The sequence below is a fragment of the Rhizophagus irregularis genome, chromosome 23 (genome assembly GCF_026210795.1).
Source record: "Rhizophagus irregularis chromosome 23, complete sequence".
NCBI lineage: Eukaryota > Fungi > Glomeromycota > Glomeromycetes > Glomerales > Glomeraceae > Rhizophagus > Rhizophagus irregularis.
In genome coordinates, this window is record NC_089451.1 from 2,804,178 (window position 1) to 2,820,104 (window position 15,927).

Genomic DNA, 15,927 nt, shown 5'->3' on the forward strand with positions numbered 1-15,927 from the left:
GATAACCGGTTATATTTTATAGACTCAATAAATTTTAATTGAAAAAAAATTTTAATGACATTTAAATAATGATTATCTTTTATTGTTTTTTTTTCTGAGATTCAAATAAAGAGTATTTAAAAATTCTAAAATTCAACTAAGGTAATTTCACTCTGCAACTAACAAATGTTAAAAGTGACTCATAATTCATAAACTCATGGCTAAACGATCAAAATTTTTGCAAAGTACACTCTTTTTTGATTAGAAATCTCTTGCCTGCGAATTTATTATATAGGAATATGAACAACGAATCCAAAATCTATGAGTATAAGCGTCGATCCAGCCCTCTTAGCTTATATAGCTTTTTCTGTTACATAATTTTTTTTAAAAAGAAGGGGTAAGAAAAAAAAAATTTGGTTCGCAAACTTTGGTTGCTCAAATTACCATAAATGTATAAATGAGTGATGCAAACTAATTTTAGCTTACGTTTATAAATATCTTGGGGCTTTTTAAAAATTTCTCAAAATAGAAATTTTTTTTTCTCACTAAATCCATCACTATCGTTGAAAGTATGATAAATTTAATAAACGAAATTTGGTACAAAAATAATATTCCTCAATATGATTAACTAACCAAATTAACAAAAAATTTTAATGCTAACCACTTTTGTCCGGTGTCCTAGATCCAACTTGGCATTAGATTAGAGTAATTAACCTATTTGGGATATAATCGAGGAATTCATCTTAATTCTTAAATAAATAACTAGCGAATAATCTTCTACTCAGTACATTACCAACATATCTGACTATTCAACAACACTTACCGTTAAGTTTTGTTGTCCAGAAGTCCGGCACCTCTACTTAAAAGTAAAAGGAAATGTTAGAAACATTTCTTAATTAAAAAACGTCATTAATACTCCTTCGTCTTAATGTGCAAGTTCATTCCAGGAAGCTCAGCATCCCTATAAAAGAACATTAGAAACGTTCTTTAATTAATACACACACCCAATTCATTCCATTTATCTGTTTTAGTTGATTTTAGCAAGTCTCCGAGAGATCAACAAATCTATAAAAAAGAAGTCCGGTATCCTACAAAAAAAAAATAAAAACATGAAGAAATAATTTTTTAAAAAAATTTCTTTTAAAAAATTATACTGATAAGTTTTTTTATAAAAAAAAAATGATATTTGATTTCATCAAATATCAAATATTTTAATAATTACATCTGATCAATCTAATCAAGCTATCATATAAAGTAATTATTATATCTGAATTTGTCATGAACTCATGATAAACTGCTATTTTAAGAAATAATTTTTTAAGAAAATTTTTTTAAGGTTTGTTTGTATTTTTATTTAATCAATTTTAAAACCTCTTAAACTTGAAGAAAATTCTTACATTAATTAAAATATTCTTTTTTTTTGAAAATTTTGAAGAGAAAAAAATTTTTTTGATTATTTTTTTTGATTTTATTTAAGAAAAAAAAAAATAGCAAGGGGATACGTTTTCTGAGTGTCACATGTTTAGTGGGTGTAATCCGAGTTATGATTGGCAGGTAAAGAAAGAAAGAAAGAATTATAATTTAATATATACCAGCTATCTCTTACAGCCCTAATAAAAAAATGAGATGCATAAAATTATTTCATTATCCTCCCTTTCATCTATATAAAAGATATTTATTGATATAGGTCTAAAAAATTTATAAAAAAAAAGATTGTTTTTTGGAATATAATAAAGACTTTCAGGTCATTCTATCCCTATAAAAAAGAAATGTCCGGAAATTGTATCTAAAAATGTCCGGGTGCATCCAGAAAATGTCCGGAAATTGTCCAGATATTGCAGGATTTAGGACGAAAACCAATTTTCTGAATGTTTGATTGTCCGGAATTTGTCTAGAAAAATGTCCAGAATTTGTGATCATCTGGAATTTGCCCAAAAAAAAATGTCCGGAATTTTTTGAATGTACAGAATATGTCTGGAAAATGTCCAAGGAATTTTGATCATCCGGAATTTGATATTTTTGATCGTCCGGAATTCGTCTATAAAATATCCAGAATTTTTTTGATCATCCACCATATTTAACGAGAATGTAGTGTATATAACTGACAGTTACAGCAAAATATCTCACAACTTTTTCCTCTACTATATTCAATAATTAATGGTTGAACAATAAAAAAATTAATTTTATAGAATTACTGTACCACGTGCAGTTGATTTTTTCGCTTTACATAAACATTAATTTTATCAAGATCAAAATTCAAATGATCGTCACTGATATCACGTGATTACATTTTTTGTTTATTTGTTTATTGTTTACGTGATAGCTGTAAAAAAAAATCGAAAAAAAAAAAAAACTCTTTCCCCTTTTTTTATTTTGTTAGTTTTCCGCAGTAATTTTGCAAAGTTCGTTTTTTTTAGTTTCTATTTGAAACACCAAAGGGGAGGAGGCCCAAGTGGGCGCCTCAGTTGTATACGAGGTTTTGTTCCTTTAATATTACTCATACTTAAAAGGTTATATCATCTTCTTCATACCAAGTCGAGATAGTTTTTCCTCAGTTTCATACACGTCTCTGAGACCATATTTACAGTTGGACACATATTCCGATAGCGGCATAATAATCTCCAAAGGCGGACTTGCTGAAAATATAGTATTAGATATGGATATACAACCACAGGATAATATACTCTCAACCAATATAACCAACGTTCCTTCACTTTTTTCATTACCTTCGTTTTCCTCAACTTTTGAATTTTCGCTCAGTACCAAGAAAATCAACCCATACGAGGTTAGGGACACACATGGATGTGGCACTTTGTATAACACCAAAAAAGGGAGATATTTCCTTATCGAGTTAGATGATACCCGATATGTAGATCTAAGAAAAAAAAATTTTTTCAACGTCTGTACCAATGATATCCAAATGCCCGTTGATCATCATAGGATCTTCAATTCGAATTGTAAAAAACTCAATCTGAATTACCTTATAGGGACATACCTGACCTTCATTTTCACCTTAAACAAACAATTTTCACCTGCTATTGTAGATAGATATTTTAATCGTTTACGCCAATTATTAATAGATAAAATATTGGCGGTTAAAAATAGAACCACTTCCGCATCAGATAAAAATAGGCAAACAAAGACCTTTATTCGATTTAGTTCCGGGCCCCACGTGATTTACCTGGGATACTACTTCGCCTGTGGATTTGTAGGAAATAATGATCATTGTTGTCAACAACCAGCTGCTGTCGTACTTTCACACAATCGACGAAAATGTAATAATCATCTCCCGAGTTTTATAATACATGGAGATAAGAGTCGTCAAACTGGCAAATTACCTCAAAACCCTAGTTTTTATGTCCATAATCGTAGTTATATCCCTCATAATCACGCAAAAGAAGTTCATTCAACACGATTAGGTATCTCATACGACGTTATTACACGTAAATATAATGAATGAAGAGGAAAACATGATTTTTATCTTCAAAATGTAATGGAACCAACATCTACAAAAACGAAGAAAGGTGTGGACACCTCGCGCATGTACTACAAAGAATATCATAACTTTGCACTGTATGCTAACCGTACACAACAACAAATTAAACGGTGGAATCGTTTAAAATTTTCAATCTTCAAATCAGAGAGATCCCTCGGTCAAGTCAAACCCTTTTTAATTAATGAGCACTCGTATGTGTACAAAAAAATTCAACATGCAGTTGAATGATGTTCACATCATATTAAATGCGATTGGGAAATTAAAAATGATAAAGCCCTTCGCAAAAGGATCAAAAACTGGAAACGCCGTGTCAAAATGCGTAACAAGAAAAAGAAAAGTTTACCTACTCTACCAGATAATTTTACTGGGAACGCTTTATCCTATTACTTCAACACATACAACATTAATCTCTTTGCTTATAAAGTGCGACGACGCTTTGACTTATCCGGTATCCCTGATTTTAAACATGGTTACCTTAAAGCGAATAGACGTTATCTTAAATATCAAAATAGTTTACGTTCACGCTTACCTCCAATAGTTGATGAGGACAAGGTCATTGAAACTAACGATAATAACCAAGTTACTTTTTTTTCAGATAAACTCATTATGGATTTCCATAGAGCTCATTTTGCTCCTATTACTCCTACTCTTCAACAACAATATCCTTCTACGCCCGAACCTGATCATCTTCGATTGATCAAAGATGGTGATGAAAGACCCATCAGGAAAGCAAGAAAATGAAGAATTAATCTTCTGCCCACACCTGGACATGACCAATAAACGGAATATTTTTCCTTATTAGTTTACTCAATTTTAGTTTTCTTTTTTCTTTTTTTTTTACTATATGTAAAACAATCATGGACCTATATATGTAACCTATATTATTTTGTATATGACAATATTTACATACAATAGCTAGTTTTAGTTAAAAGAAAAATACGAATGATAGATTAGAACTCCCTTTTTAGTTTTGTTCATCCTGGATGTCATTGGTTCCTGTTCTTCCACTGGTCAAAATAGTCCAAATCGGCTAGAAATTGGATGTCCGGTTTTAGGCCGAATTTGGTGATAAAGATGGCCGATTTATTAATTTAGGCAAAGTTCCGATTGGCAGGCCGATCGACGCCGATCAGAATATCCAAATTGTATCTGAATTGCTTAGTATTTTTGATCTGAATTGTTTAAAAAAATATATTCATAAATTTACCGAATTGCAGTGAATTTATTCTGAATTATGATAAATTTTGATAAATTGCGATAAATTTTAATCTGAATTGCAGTAAATTTTAATCTGAATTGCAGTAAATTTTAATCTGAATTGCAGTAAATTTTAATCTGAATTGCAGTAAATTTTAATCTGAATTGCAGTAAATTTTAATCTGAATTGCAGTAAATTTATTCTGAATTGCGGTAAATTTTATTCTGAATTGCGGTAAATTTTCTATTCTGAATTGCGGTAAATTTATTCTGAATTGCGGTAAATTTTATTCTGAATTGCGGTAAATTTTATTCTGAATTGCAGTAAATTTTAATCTGAATTGCAGTAAATTTTCTATTCTGAATTGCGGTAAATTTTATTCTGAATTGCGGTAAATTTATTCTGAATTGCGGTAAAAATTTAATGAATTGCGGTTAATTTATTCTGAATTGCGGTAAAAATTTAATGAATTGCGGTTAATTTTATTCTGAATTGCGTCTGAATTGCAGTAAATTTTATTCTGAATTATGGTATATTTGCAGTAAATTTTATTCTGAATTGCGGTAAATTTGCAGTAAATTTATTTCGAATTGTAATTAATTTTTTTCTGAATTAAGACAAATTTATTTTGAATTATGGAAAATTCTAATACTAATAATTTGGAATATTAATTACATATATATATAGATTTTTGACGAAAAAAAGAAAGTTTTCTACCAAATTAATTCAGATTCGTTCATTGCGCGTCGTCCATATGTAAATCAGAATCTGAATTATTATGATTGTCACCGACTGTTGATTTTGATGGTTTTTCTTCTTCTTCCTTGTTATGGTCTTCATCATTTTCGGTGGTGTTGCCAGTTGCTGGTGTTGTCCCTCTACTAACTTCTTCTTCTTCTTCATCATATTCAGTGATTAAACCCTGATCGATATCAGTATCGAATATTAAATCTTGTTGTTGTATGATATAAGACCATTCGGGAGCATTCGACGGATGTGGTCGGTCTAATTTTGTACCTCGTCGTCGTATCTACGTTCGCGTATTAATTTCGACTTATTTGACGAGTGTACATCGAGTACATTTCGTAGCAAATTTTTAAGCTGAAGAAACAATAAAATATAAAAATTAAATCCAGCGATTCGTCTGAAAAATCAAGATTCAGAAGTTCTAACCTCATCAGATCTCCACGAATAGTCGTAAATAGCAATTATGGACTTTGTTGGGTCTTCTTCATCTGTCTCGCTTATTTCTGGAGAATGAAATAAGCGATTGGATAACATCTTTAGTAATCTACGCTTATCATATTTTGTTATCCGTTCATCGTCAAAACTATATAATCTCTTTGCCGCCTTAATTCGGCGGATTTTCTTCTAAAATACGTTATAATTTGAATAAAATTCAATACATAATCAGAATAAAATTCAGCATAATAATTATAAATCATTACTAACGTCGTATACTCGATTGTTTGAGTGCACCCGGTGTTTATTTTCATCGGCTTTTCCCCTATCCATTAATCTTTGATGAGAATGACGAGACTTGTGGAGACAACCCAACCATTTTGTAAGTTGCTTATTCGAAGCGGGAAAATACGGAGCAAGGGCTGAACGCAATTCAGGGACTAGCTTATGACGAATCTTGAGATTTTTCACGCTATTGAACGTTTCATTGTAATCTAGTCCTCGAGTTTCATCGATGGTTTTCAAAATAGACTTCATTTCAGCCTAAATATAACAATCAAATAATGATAACCGGTACTTAATTACTCAATACTGCAATTTTAAATAACTGAATCAGACAAATAAAATTAATATACCCTAGCTTCTTTTTTGTCGTACTCATCATTATTGTTAGAACCAGACCGTTCTTTCTCCGAATCTTCCTCGTATCGCTCGGACTTTTTTGTCTTAATTCTTTTTTGACGTTTTGCCGGCTGTTCGAGATCCGTCTGCCTATGAATGGCTTTAGGCAGACGGATTCTCGAATACCTGTTTAAGCTTTCGTGTAGATCGTCATTCTCGTCTGCAAAGGCCTCGTTTATTCGAGTCAAAAAACGATTTTCGTCGAATAATCAGTTATTTTCACGTTGAAGCTTTGCATTCTCTACTTGTACTTCTTCAATTTGTTTCTTTAATTTTAGATTTTCTAAATAAAGAATTTTATTAATAGTAATATTTTTTTACGAATAATTCTGGATTTATACGAATGAAGTCAAAATCGTACCTGCTTCTAAATTAGTATCGTCGTCATCGATCATCCTTTCATTACCTTGATCGTCTTTAACCACTAATATGAATTTTTGTGGAATTCGAATATTCCCATATCGTTTTTTCATTTCCGATAACATCTCTTGTTGATCTATAAAAATTATTAATTATCGTACATGTCAATCAGCAATTTTCCAAAATTCAATTACCTTTAGGAATATTTGGCGGTTCAATTTCTATAACCTCATCGTCAGACTCTTCTTGAGTCGGCTTAGTCGACTTTGCAGATTTGAGGATCGACTTGATGGGTGACGATTTGCTAGTCGACTTATTGGTTTTGTCAATCGTCTCATTCGGATTACTTTCTTCTTCTGTTCTTCCCCGTTGACGATTAGATCCTTCGTCAGGTGTTTCTTCTTGAAACCTTTGCTGCTTTTGTTTGTTTGACTTGGTGAGTGACGATTTGCTAGTCGACTTATTGGTTTTGTCACTCGTCTCATTCGGATCACTTTCTTCTTCTGCTCTTTCCCGTTGACAATTAGATCCTTCGCTCGGTGTTTCTTCTTGAAACCTTTGCTGCTTTTGTTTGTTTGACTTGGTGGGTGACGATTTGCTAGTCGACTTATTGGTCTTGTCACTCGTCTCATTCGGATTACTTTCTTCTTCCGTTCTTCCCCGTTGACGATTAGATCCTTCGTCAGGTGTTTCTTCTTGAAACCTTTGCTGTTTTTGTTTGTTTGACTTGGTGGGTGACGATTTGCTAGTCGACTTATTGGTCTTGTCACTCGTCTCATTCGGATTACTTTCTTCTTCCGTTCTTCCCCGTTGATGATTAGATCCTTCGTCAGGTGTTTCTTCTTGAAACCTCTGTTGCTTTTGTTTGTTATTTTTTTTATTGTTTTTTTTATTATTGCTATTATTTGACATTTTATATTCACTCAATATTCGTTTAAAAAATCGAAGCGGGTTCAATATCGTCATATCGTCCTATTTATAAATTTAAAAATCATCAATTAATTAATAAGAAAATCGTTAGCGTTCTACTGCGTTGATTTCTCGATTGAAAAATCAACTATAAATCATAATTAAAAAAGACAAATAAATTAAAATTACGAAAATCGTTAGCGTTCTACTGCGTTGATTTCTCGATTGAAAAATCAACTATAAATCATAATTAAAAAATCAAATAAATTAATTAATAAGAAAATCGTTAGCGTCCTATTGCGTTGATTTCTCGATTGAAAAATCAACTATAAATCATAATTAAAAAAGACAAATAAATTAAAATTACGAAAATCGTTAGCGTTCTACTGCGTTGATTTCTCGATTGAAAAATCAACTATAAATCATAATTAAAAGACAAATCAATTAATTAATAAGAAAATCGTTAGCGTCCTGCGTTGATTTCTCGATTGAAAAATCAATTATAAATCATAATTAAAAAAGACAAATAAATTAAAATTACGAAAATCGTTAGCATTCTACTGCGTTGATTTCTCGATTGAAAAATCAATTATAAATCATAATTAAAAAAGACAAATCAATTAATTAATAAGAAAATCGTTAGCATTCTACTGCGTTGATTTCTCGAGGAAAATCAACTATAAATCATAATTAAAAAATCAAATAAATTAATTAATAAGAAAATCGTTAGCGTTCCTATTGCGTTGATTTCTCGATTGAAAAATCAACTATAAATCATAATTAAAAAGACAAATCAATTAATTAATAAGAAAATCGTTAGCGTCCTGCGTTGATTTCTCGATTGAAAAATCAATTATAAATCATAATTAAAAAGACAAATAAATTAAAATTACGAAAATTGTTAGCGTTCTACTGCGTTAAAATTTGATATACTTTAATGCGGCAAGTTATACTTTGTCGAAATTTGCAGTAAAATCGAAAATATATTGTTATTATAGCAATACCACTTCGATTAATACAAAATTGTTACTTTTCAACTTTCGCTAAAATTTACAGTTTCTTTTGATAAGGTTTGTTTGGCATCCGAAAATGATAAAGGGATGATAAAGTGATTATCTTGTAAATAAAAGTTATTTTAAAATAAAATAAGCTTTTTATTTTAAAAATAAGCTTTTTATTAAAAATAAGCTTTTTATTTTAAAAATAAGCTTTTTATTGTAAAATAAGCTTAAATCATATTGCAATTTTTAAAAGTATATTAATTAGAAAATTCGCAAATTTATTATATAAAATTGCCAAATTTGCGAAAAAAAAATATTAAATCCTAAAAAATTATTGAAATAATCATAGAAGCCAGGATTACATTAATTATACATACAAATTATACAAATTTTGTGTTATTCCAAATTTTATAAAAATCGGCCTTTTTACAAATTTGGATTTTGCCAAACTTATTAAACTTATTCAAATACTAAACAAATGAGCAGAAAAAGGTCAGTCTTTAGTATACTTGACGATCTTGATGATGAAGAATCACCTTCAAATCAGCCATCTTCTACTCGTAGAAATAGATCAATTTCTGGTATAATAAACGAAGAAATAGTATCTTCTGCTAGACCAACAAGTAATAAAAGAAAACTAGTAGTTTGTAATTGTCCTGATTGTGATGGCAACTTGGTGGATTCTCGCACAAAAGAAATTCACGATTCTAGACATCAAGAATACCAAGATTCACAAGGTACAATTTCGTCTCAAGTTCGTCAACTTGAAATAGGTGAAACATCAATACCCGCTTCAGCTGGACGAATGATTGATGAATCTATTAGACAAGAATCGGAAAAATCAGATAACAGTAATCAAGATGATGTTGATGATGAACATCAAGATGTCGAATTTAACTTCTTACCTCGACAACGTGCAAGAAAGTATACAAATCGTCCGGAAATTTCAGAAGATCCAGAAGATTCATCATCATCCGAATATACTACAGAAGAAGATATCTACAGTGATACATTGTCTATAGGCAGTGAATCAGATAATGATCCAATTTCTGGAATTTCTGAAATTTTTGAAGACTATTCACCACCTAGTTATGAACCATTTCAAAACCCACCATATTTAGAATCGAATTATGATCGATTTTTATGGATTTTACTTTGGATAATGAACTTTCGAACAAGATTCAATATCGCAAAGACAGCTACTGAGACTCTAATAAAATTTATGAAATTGGTCCTGTGCGAGTTCAGTAGTGACGATTTTAATGATTTCCCAGATTCGCTTTACTTAACAAGAAAGAAGCTTGGATTAAATGACCAATTTCATAGTTTTGTACCTTGTCCGAAATGTCACAAATTGTATAAAAAAGAGGAAGTGGTAGATTTCAAACAAGAGGACAATCCTGCTATAATGAAATGTCAACACATAGAATTTCCCAATTCTTCAGTTCGCAGATTACGTCTTTGCAATACGGCATTGTCTGAAAAAATTAGCGCATCGACAAATTGAACAATAATACGACCTAATTTAATGTATCCGTTTGCTGGAATCAATCAACAACTTGCCACTATGTTTTGTCAGCCTGGGTTTGAAAATTCTCTCCGACATTGGGCTAATCAGTCAAATTTTGATAATATTTTGACCGATATATATGATGGGCAAGTGTGAAAGAATTTTAAAGAATCGGACAATGAAGATTCGCCAAATTTTTTCAGAAGCGAAGTGGCCGATTCTCATCTTGGCTTGATGCTGAATCTTGATTGGTTTCAGCCATATGATAGTACCATTTATAGTATCGGTGTCATATACGCCGCTATATGCAATTTGCCACGTGATATCCGATTTAGACGTGAAAATTTATTGACTCTCGGCATTTTACCTGGGCCAAAGAAGGTCAGCCTACATAAAGTGAAACACTATTTAGCACCAATAGTTAACGAATTGGAAACACTCTGGGCTGGATTAACACTAAATCGTACTTATGAATGCGAAAATGGAAAGAGAGTTCGTGGCGCTTTAATCTTAGTATCATGTGACATTCCTGCCGCAAGAAAAATTTGCGGTCATGTTTCTGCCTTAGTTTCATGTCACAGGTGTGAGAAAAAAGCAAATTATGAAAATGGGCAGCATAATTTTGCTGGAATGGATGATGTAGGGTATTCTGCTCGAGATTCGAATAAGCACCGGCAAAACGCATTAGGTTGGCGAAGATGCAACTCAGACGCTGCTAGAAAGCGCTTCGTCAAAGAAACTGGCGTTAGATGGTCCGAATTGTTGCGTCTATCATATTTTGACCCTATTAGATTTATTACAGTCGATCCAATGCATTGCTTATTTCTGGGCATTGCGAAGTGGATAGTAAAATGAATTTGGATCGATGGGGGTATTTTGACACCAAATTCTTTGAACAAAATTCAGAAAAAGATGGACAAGTTTCAGATACCATCCGATTTAGGTCGAATTCCAGGAAAAATTCATAGTGGAGAGGGATTCACCAATTTTACGGCCGATCAGTGGCGAATATTCTTTACAATTTATTCAACTGTATCACTTTGGGAACACCTTTCAGACGTAGATAGAAGAATCCTGAATCATTTTGTCAGGGTTTGTTCGATTTTGGTAAATCAGATTCTAGAATCTAATTTGGTGGATGAAGCCCATAGAAGTCTTATCGAAATAGTCAAGCTCATTGAGAATCACCACGGCAGAGATAAGATCACACCGAATCTTCATCTTTCTCTGCATTTGCGTGATTGCTCATCTGATTATGGACCATTATATGCGTTCTGGTGTTTCTCTTTCGAACGTATGAACGGTATTTTAGGTAAATATCCGTTAACGATTTTTTAACGATTTTAACAATTTCAATATTAGCTTATAATTTATTGATTTCGCACTTTTAGGTTCGTTACCAAACAGCAACAGGAAAATTGAGTCTGAACTTATGCGTCGATTAATGTTTGATAAACAAATCGAAAATATCATAAGTTCAGGTATCGAAGTAAAAGGTCTTGAATTGCTAAACAGTCAGCATACTATCGGGTCCCTTTCAGTTACTGATGAATTTTCGTCAGATGAGATGCATCGATTTTGGCTGAATTCACAAAATATTAAAGATTCACAGATTTCTGGCAAAGAAGGCTTCCCAGGTGAATTTCTTAAGCCGGTATCTCATAATATACTACTTTCAAGTGAAATGTTAAATTTAATAGTCGAATATTACAATGCGACTTACGAATCATTTGGATTTCAGAGGCCTCTTGTAGAAGGTTTAGATAACGATATAATAATTAGGGTCAAAATTAACCAATTCGGAAGGTGTCGGATTGGTTCAGAAGTCTTTGGATCGTCATTATCGTTAAGACATGTAAAAAGTTCGTACGTCTTAGCGAAATTTATTACGGATGATGAAGATGTCGACACCTACCCAGGTCAAATTCAGTATTATTTTACTCACGTAGTAGACTTTCCGGATAGTCCCGTCGAACATTTTCTAGCATACGTTCGTTGGTATAAACACGCAAATTCAACCAATATTCGATACTATTTCAGCAGTGATGAAATTTGTAATGTTGAGTTGTGGAATACCGAATTTTATCCAATAAGTCGTGATTGTATAATACCTGTGCATCATATTTTAGGTAGATTTGTACCAGTAAGTTACCAAATCTCAAACCGGCAAAATGCAAGAGAGTATTTAGCCGTAAATCCAATTAGTAGAAAATACCAATTATAAACTTATAAGTTTTAGACATAAATTTATAATAAATTGAGTAATTGACTATAAATTTGGTGTTGATTTTTCCGAATTTCTGAATTTTAATGACAAATCATGTTTTTCAAAAGTTAATTTTGATGACTTTTTTTGTATCAATCAGCCGTCAATCAAATATAATGATTTTTTGCCGAATTTTTATTGAATTTTTATTGAATTTTTATTGAATTGTCAATTTTCCATAAATTGGAAGTACATATTTGAATATTGGGCAAATTTTAGGTTGATTTGTCATTTTGTCTGATTTTTTTTTTGATTTCAACCAGCATCAATCAGCCGTCAATCAAATATAATGATTTTTTGCCGAATTTTTATTGAATTTTTATTGAATTTTTATTGAATTGTCAATTTTCCATAAATTGAAGTACATATTTGAATATTGGGCAAATTTTAGGTTGATTTGCCATTTGTCTGATTTTTTTTTGATTTCAACCAGCATCAATCAGCCGTCAATCAAATATAATGATTTTTTGCCGAATTTTTATTGAATTTTTATTGAATTTTTATTGAATTGTCAATTTTCCATAAATTGGAAGTACATATTTGAATATTGGGCAAATTTTAGGTTGATTTGCCATTTGTCTGATTTTTTTTTTGATTTCAACTAGCATCAATCAGCCGTCAATCAAATATGATGATTTTTTTCTGGATTTTCATTAAATTGTCCGATTGGCATCAATCAGATGTGCCGATTTGTAATGTCAGTCGATTTTGGTCTGATTTTTAGCTGATTTTCCATATGTCCGATTTTTTTGATTTCGACCAGTGAGACCTTTAATCGTGATGTTTTACGGGACTTATTTTTCTTCTGCTTTTTATGCTTCTCAGATTTTGCCTCTTGTGGTTTCTTTTTAGAATTCTTAGAATTCTGTTTACTTTTATCAGTCTATCGACTTCCTGAAGTTCGTTGCCGGTCCTTGTTGGTATTATTACCAAATGACCTTGTTCGTTGCGATGGAGAATCATGTTGATTCCAAGACAGGTGCAATTACTCCCAATCAAATTGATTATCTAATGCTGTACGCATATCAACCCACTTTTCAAAATAACCAATAAGTTTATGATCCCAGGACCCCGAAATATACATAAAAAGGTCAGGTCAGAGTTTGCGTATAATGAGTCAAAAAAATCATGTAGATCATTCCTTTTATGGATAATCCCAGCCAAAATAATATTTCCTAATTTAGATAATGGCTGAAATTATCGTAATTCCGGCCCTGAAAGAATGCGTATTTTGGACCACTTCTGGACCTGACCTCTACATATATATTTCGGGGTCCTACGATCCCCCTTGCAGTCTGTATAATTTTAAAGCTTTTCAAACCCTTAATCGCAGAAAGGAATGAATGTGGGCAATGGTCTTTCCATAAGGCTGCTATCATCATCGATTCTGGAATTTTTTGAATCGTAGCTTGGAACTTCTCACGTTGTTTTCTTTCTTTGAGTGTCCACCTTGCTGGAAACCATCGAACCGGTATCCCCCCTAAATCTGTAGTCCAAACAGGATCATCATTACCTTCGAACTGGGTAAGACGCAAAGAATTTAATTCTATCTTCAAATGAACTGTTTGGTATTTCTTTTGTTGTTTCATTTGTAATGAGATAGTATTCCCCCAAAATGTTAACTTTTGCAGAATTTCTTCTGGCGTCCAGGATACTGGGATATCATAAACCAAAATGTCTCTGACTTGTGATGTACCATCATCACCTGGTTTATGACCTGTAATAACTTGCTGAATTATATTTTTATTTGACTTCTTTTTTTTATTCGAAGATTTTGTAAAATTAGATAAATTATTATCTGGTTGTTGTAATAGCTGCGGCTGAGGCATTGTAACATCCAGATTAGATACTGGTTCTACTGGTGTGACGTCCATATCAAAAGGTTGATCAACATGTGATTGAGATCCAGAGGCATCCACAATCGACCGATTTATATTAACATCTTGATCATCACCTATTTGATCATCATCATCAACAGTATTTCGCATATAATCATCTGATTCATCATTTGTTAATGGATCAGAATCAGAATCAACAGTTTGGTGTTTTTTCTTTTTATTCTTTTTAGCCTTTCTTTTTTTAGACTTATCCTCATGTTTTCTCACAACATTCATTATTTGCTTTCTTTTAGCATATCTCTGTTGTATTCCATCATATACTGCGTTAAAACCATGAGAAGCAGAGTACATAGCAACATGTAAAAAAAATGAGAAACTTTGAGGAGTCATTTGGTAACGAGAGGCTCTATTCTCCCAACTGAGTATGTCTTCATTTGTTAATCTAAAATTTGCTTTTAAAATATTATTTTGAACTTCTGTTGAACGTTCCTTAAAAAACGAAGCACTAAGACTTTCACAATATTGTATATATTGGAAATATGTAGTTTTTAAAAACCTATTTTCATCACCCATAATAAGCATAGGAAACTTATTTTCGGCTATTTGTATTTTTCTTGTATCTTCCATTTTAATAAAAAACTGAGTAAAATAAAATTAAAATTTTACTGCAGAATTGTTATGTTTTTTAATTTTTGAAGGAAGAGTTCCCTGATGTTGTTTAAAAAAATTTTAGATGGTCATCACTTATGACACTATCAAAATTGAATCACATGCTAGCCTTAAGCCGCATATACTAACTATAAATAGATTAGTGCTAATTAAATTACACATTTTTTTATTATCTAAAATCTAAATTAATAATGTTTGTATTTTTTTAATAAAATTACATTATATTATAATAAATCGTGGTTTTTTCGATGAAATTAAATTTTTTTAATAAACTATAATAAAATCGTAAATTTTTCAATGAAATTACACTTAGTATGTTCCCTAATTGTATAGCCAGATGTAAATCTAATTTGGTTTCCCTGATTTTCTCCATTTTTCAATGAGTATTGCTAAATATCACCGCTGGTGATTGTCACCCTGCCAGGATTAGGATAGAATTTTGGGCAGAATTAAAAATGACATGAAACTCCGCCCATTAATATTTGCTAATGCTGGTGTGGTGAAAATCACCTGCAGTGAGATTTAGCAATGCCCTTTTTCAATTACTTCAAATAAAAGTTTCTTGTTAAGTTTATTAGGACCCAGAAATATATATATAGGGGTCAGGTGATGAAAAAAAAATTTTTACTATGAGCTGTACGCATTTTTTCAGGGCCGGAATTATGATAATGTCAGTCGATTACTATAATAGGAAATAATATTCTGACTGGCATTATCAAAATTATCTAAAAAAGGAAAGATTCTCATGATTTTTTTAGTTCAACTGGGTCCTAGTTTATTTCTTGAAAATTTCCCATGATTTTATAAACTTTTTATGATAAACTAAATATTTTCAAGG

The 15,927-nt window shown here is 31.5% G+C and overlaps 3 protein-coding genes across 3 annotated transcripts; 1 reads left to right on the forward strand and 2 right to left on the reverse strand.

The window, feature by feature from the left end:
* Positions 1–3,472: 3,472 nt before the first annotated feature.
* Positions 3,473–4,216, forward strand: OCT59_015565 (uncharacterized protein; the record flags this gene model as incomplete). The annotated part of the gene is made up of 2 exons (XM_025311730.2): positions 3,473–3,666; positions 3,964–4,216. The coding sequence occupies 2 exons, from the start codon at positions 3,473–3,475 to the stop codon at positions 4,214–4,216; spliced, it is 447 nt and encodes a 148-aa protein (XP_025168837.2).
* Positions 4,217–5,409: 1,193 nt separating this feature from the next.
* Positions 5,410–7,808, reverse strand: OCT59_015566 (uncharacterized protein; the record flags this gene model as incomplete). The annotated part of the gene is made up of 7 exons (XM_066140103.1): positions 5,410–5,703; positions 5,847–6,044; positions 6,126–6,398; positions 6,491–6,696; positions 6,760–6,819; positions 6,898–7,032; positions 7,091–7,808. 7 exons carry the CDS (start codon positions 7,806–7,808, stop codon positions 5,410–5,412), a joined length of 1,884 nt encoding a protein of 627 aa, XP_066002917.1.
* Positions 7,809–14,091: 6,283 nt separating this feature from the next.
* OCT59_015567 (uncharacterized protein) lies at positions 14,092–15,047 on the reverse strand (the record flags this gene model as incomplete). The annotated part of the gene is made up of 2 exons (XM_066140104.1): positions 14,092–14,102; positions 14,279–15,047. The coding sequence occupies 2 exons, from the start codon at positions 15,045–15,047 to the stop codon at positions 14,092–14,094; spliced, it is 780 nt and encodes a 259-aa protein (XP_066002918.1).
* Between the last annotated feature and the right edge of the window lie 880 nt (positions 15,048–15,927).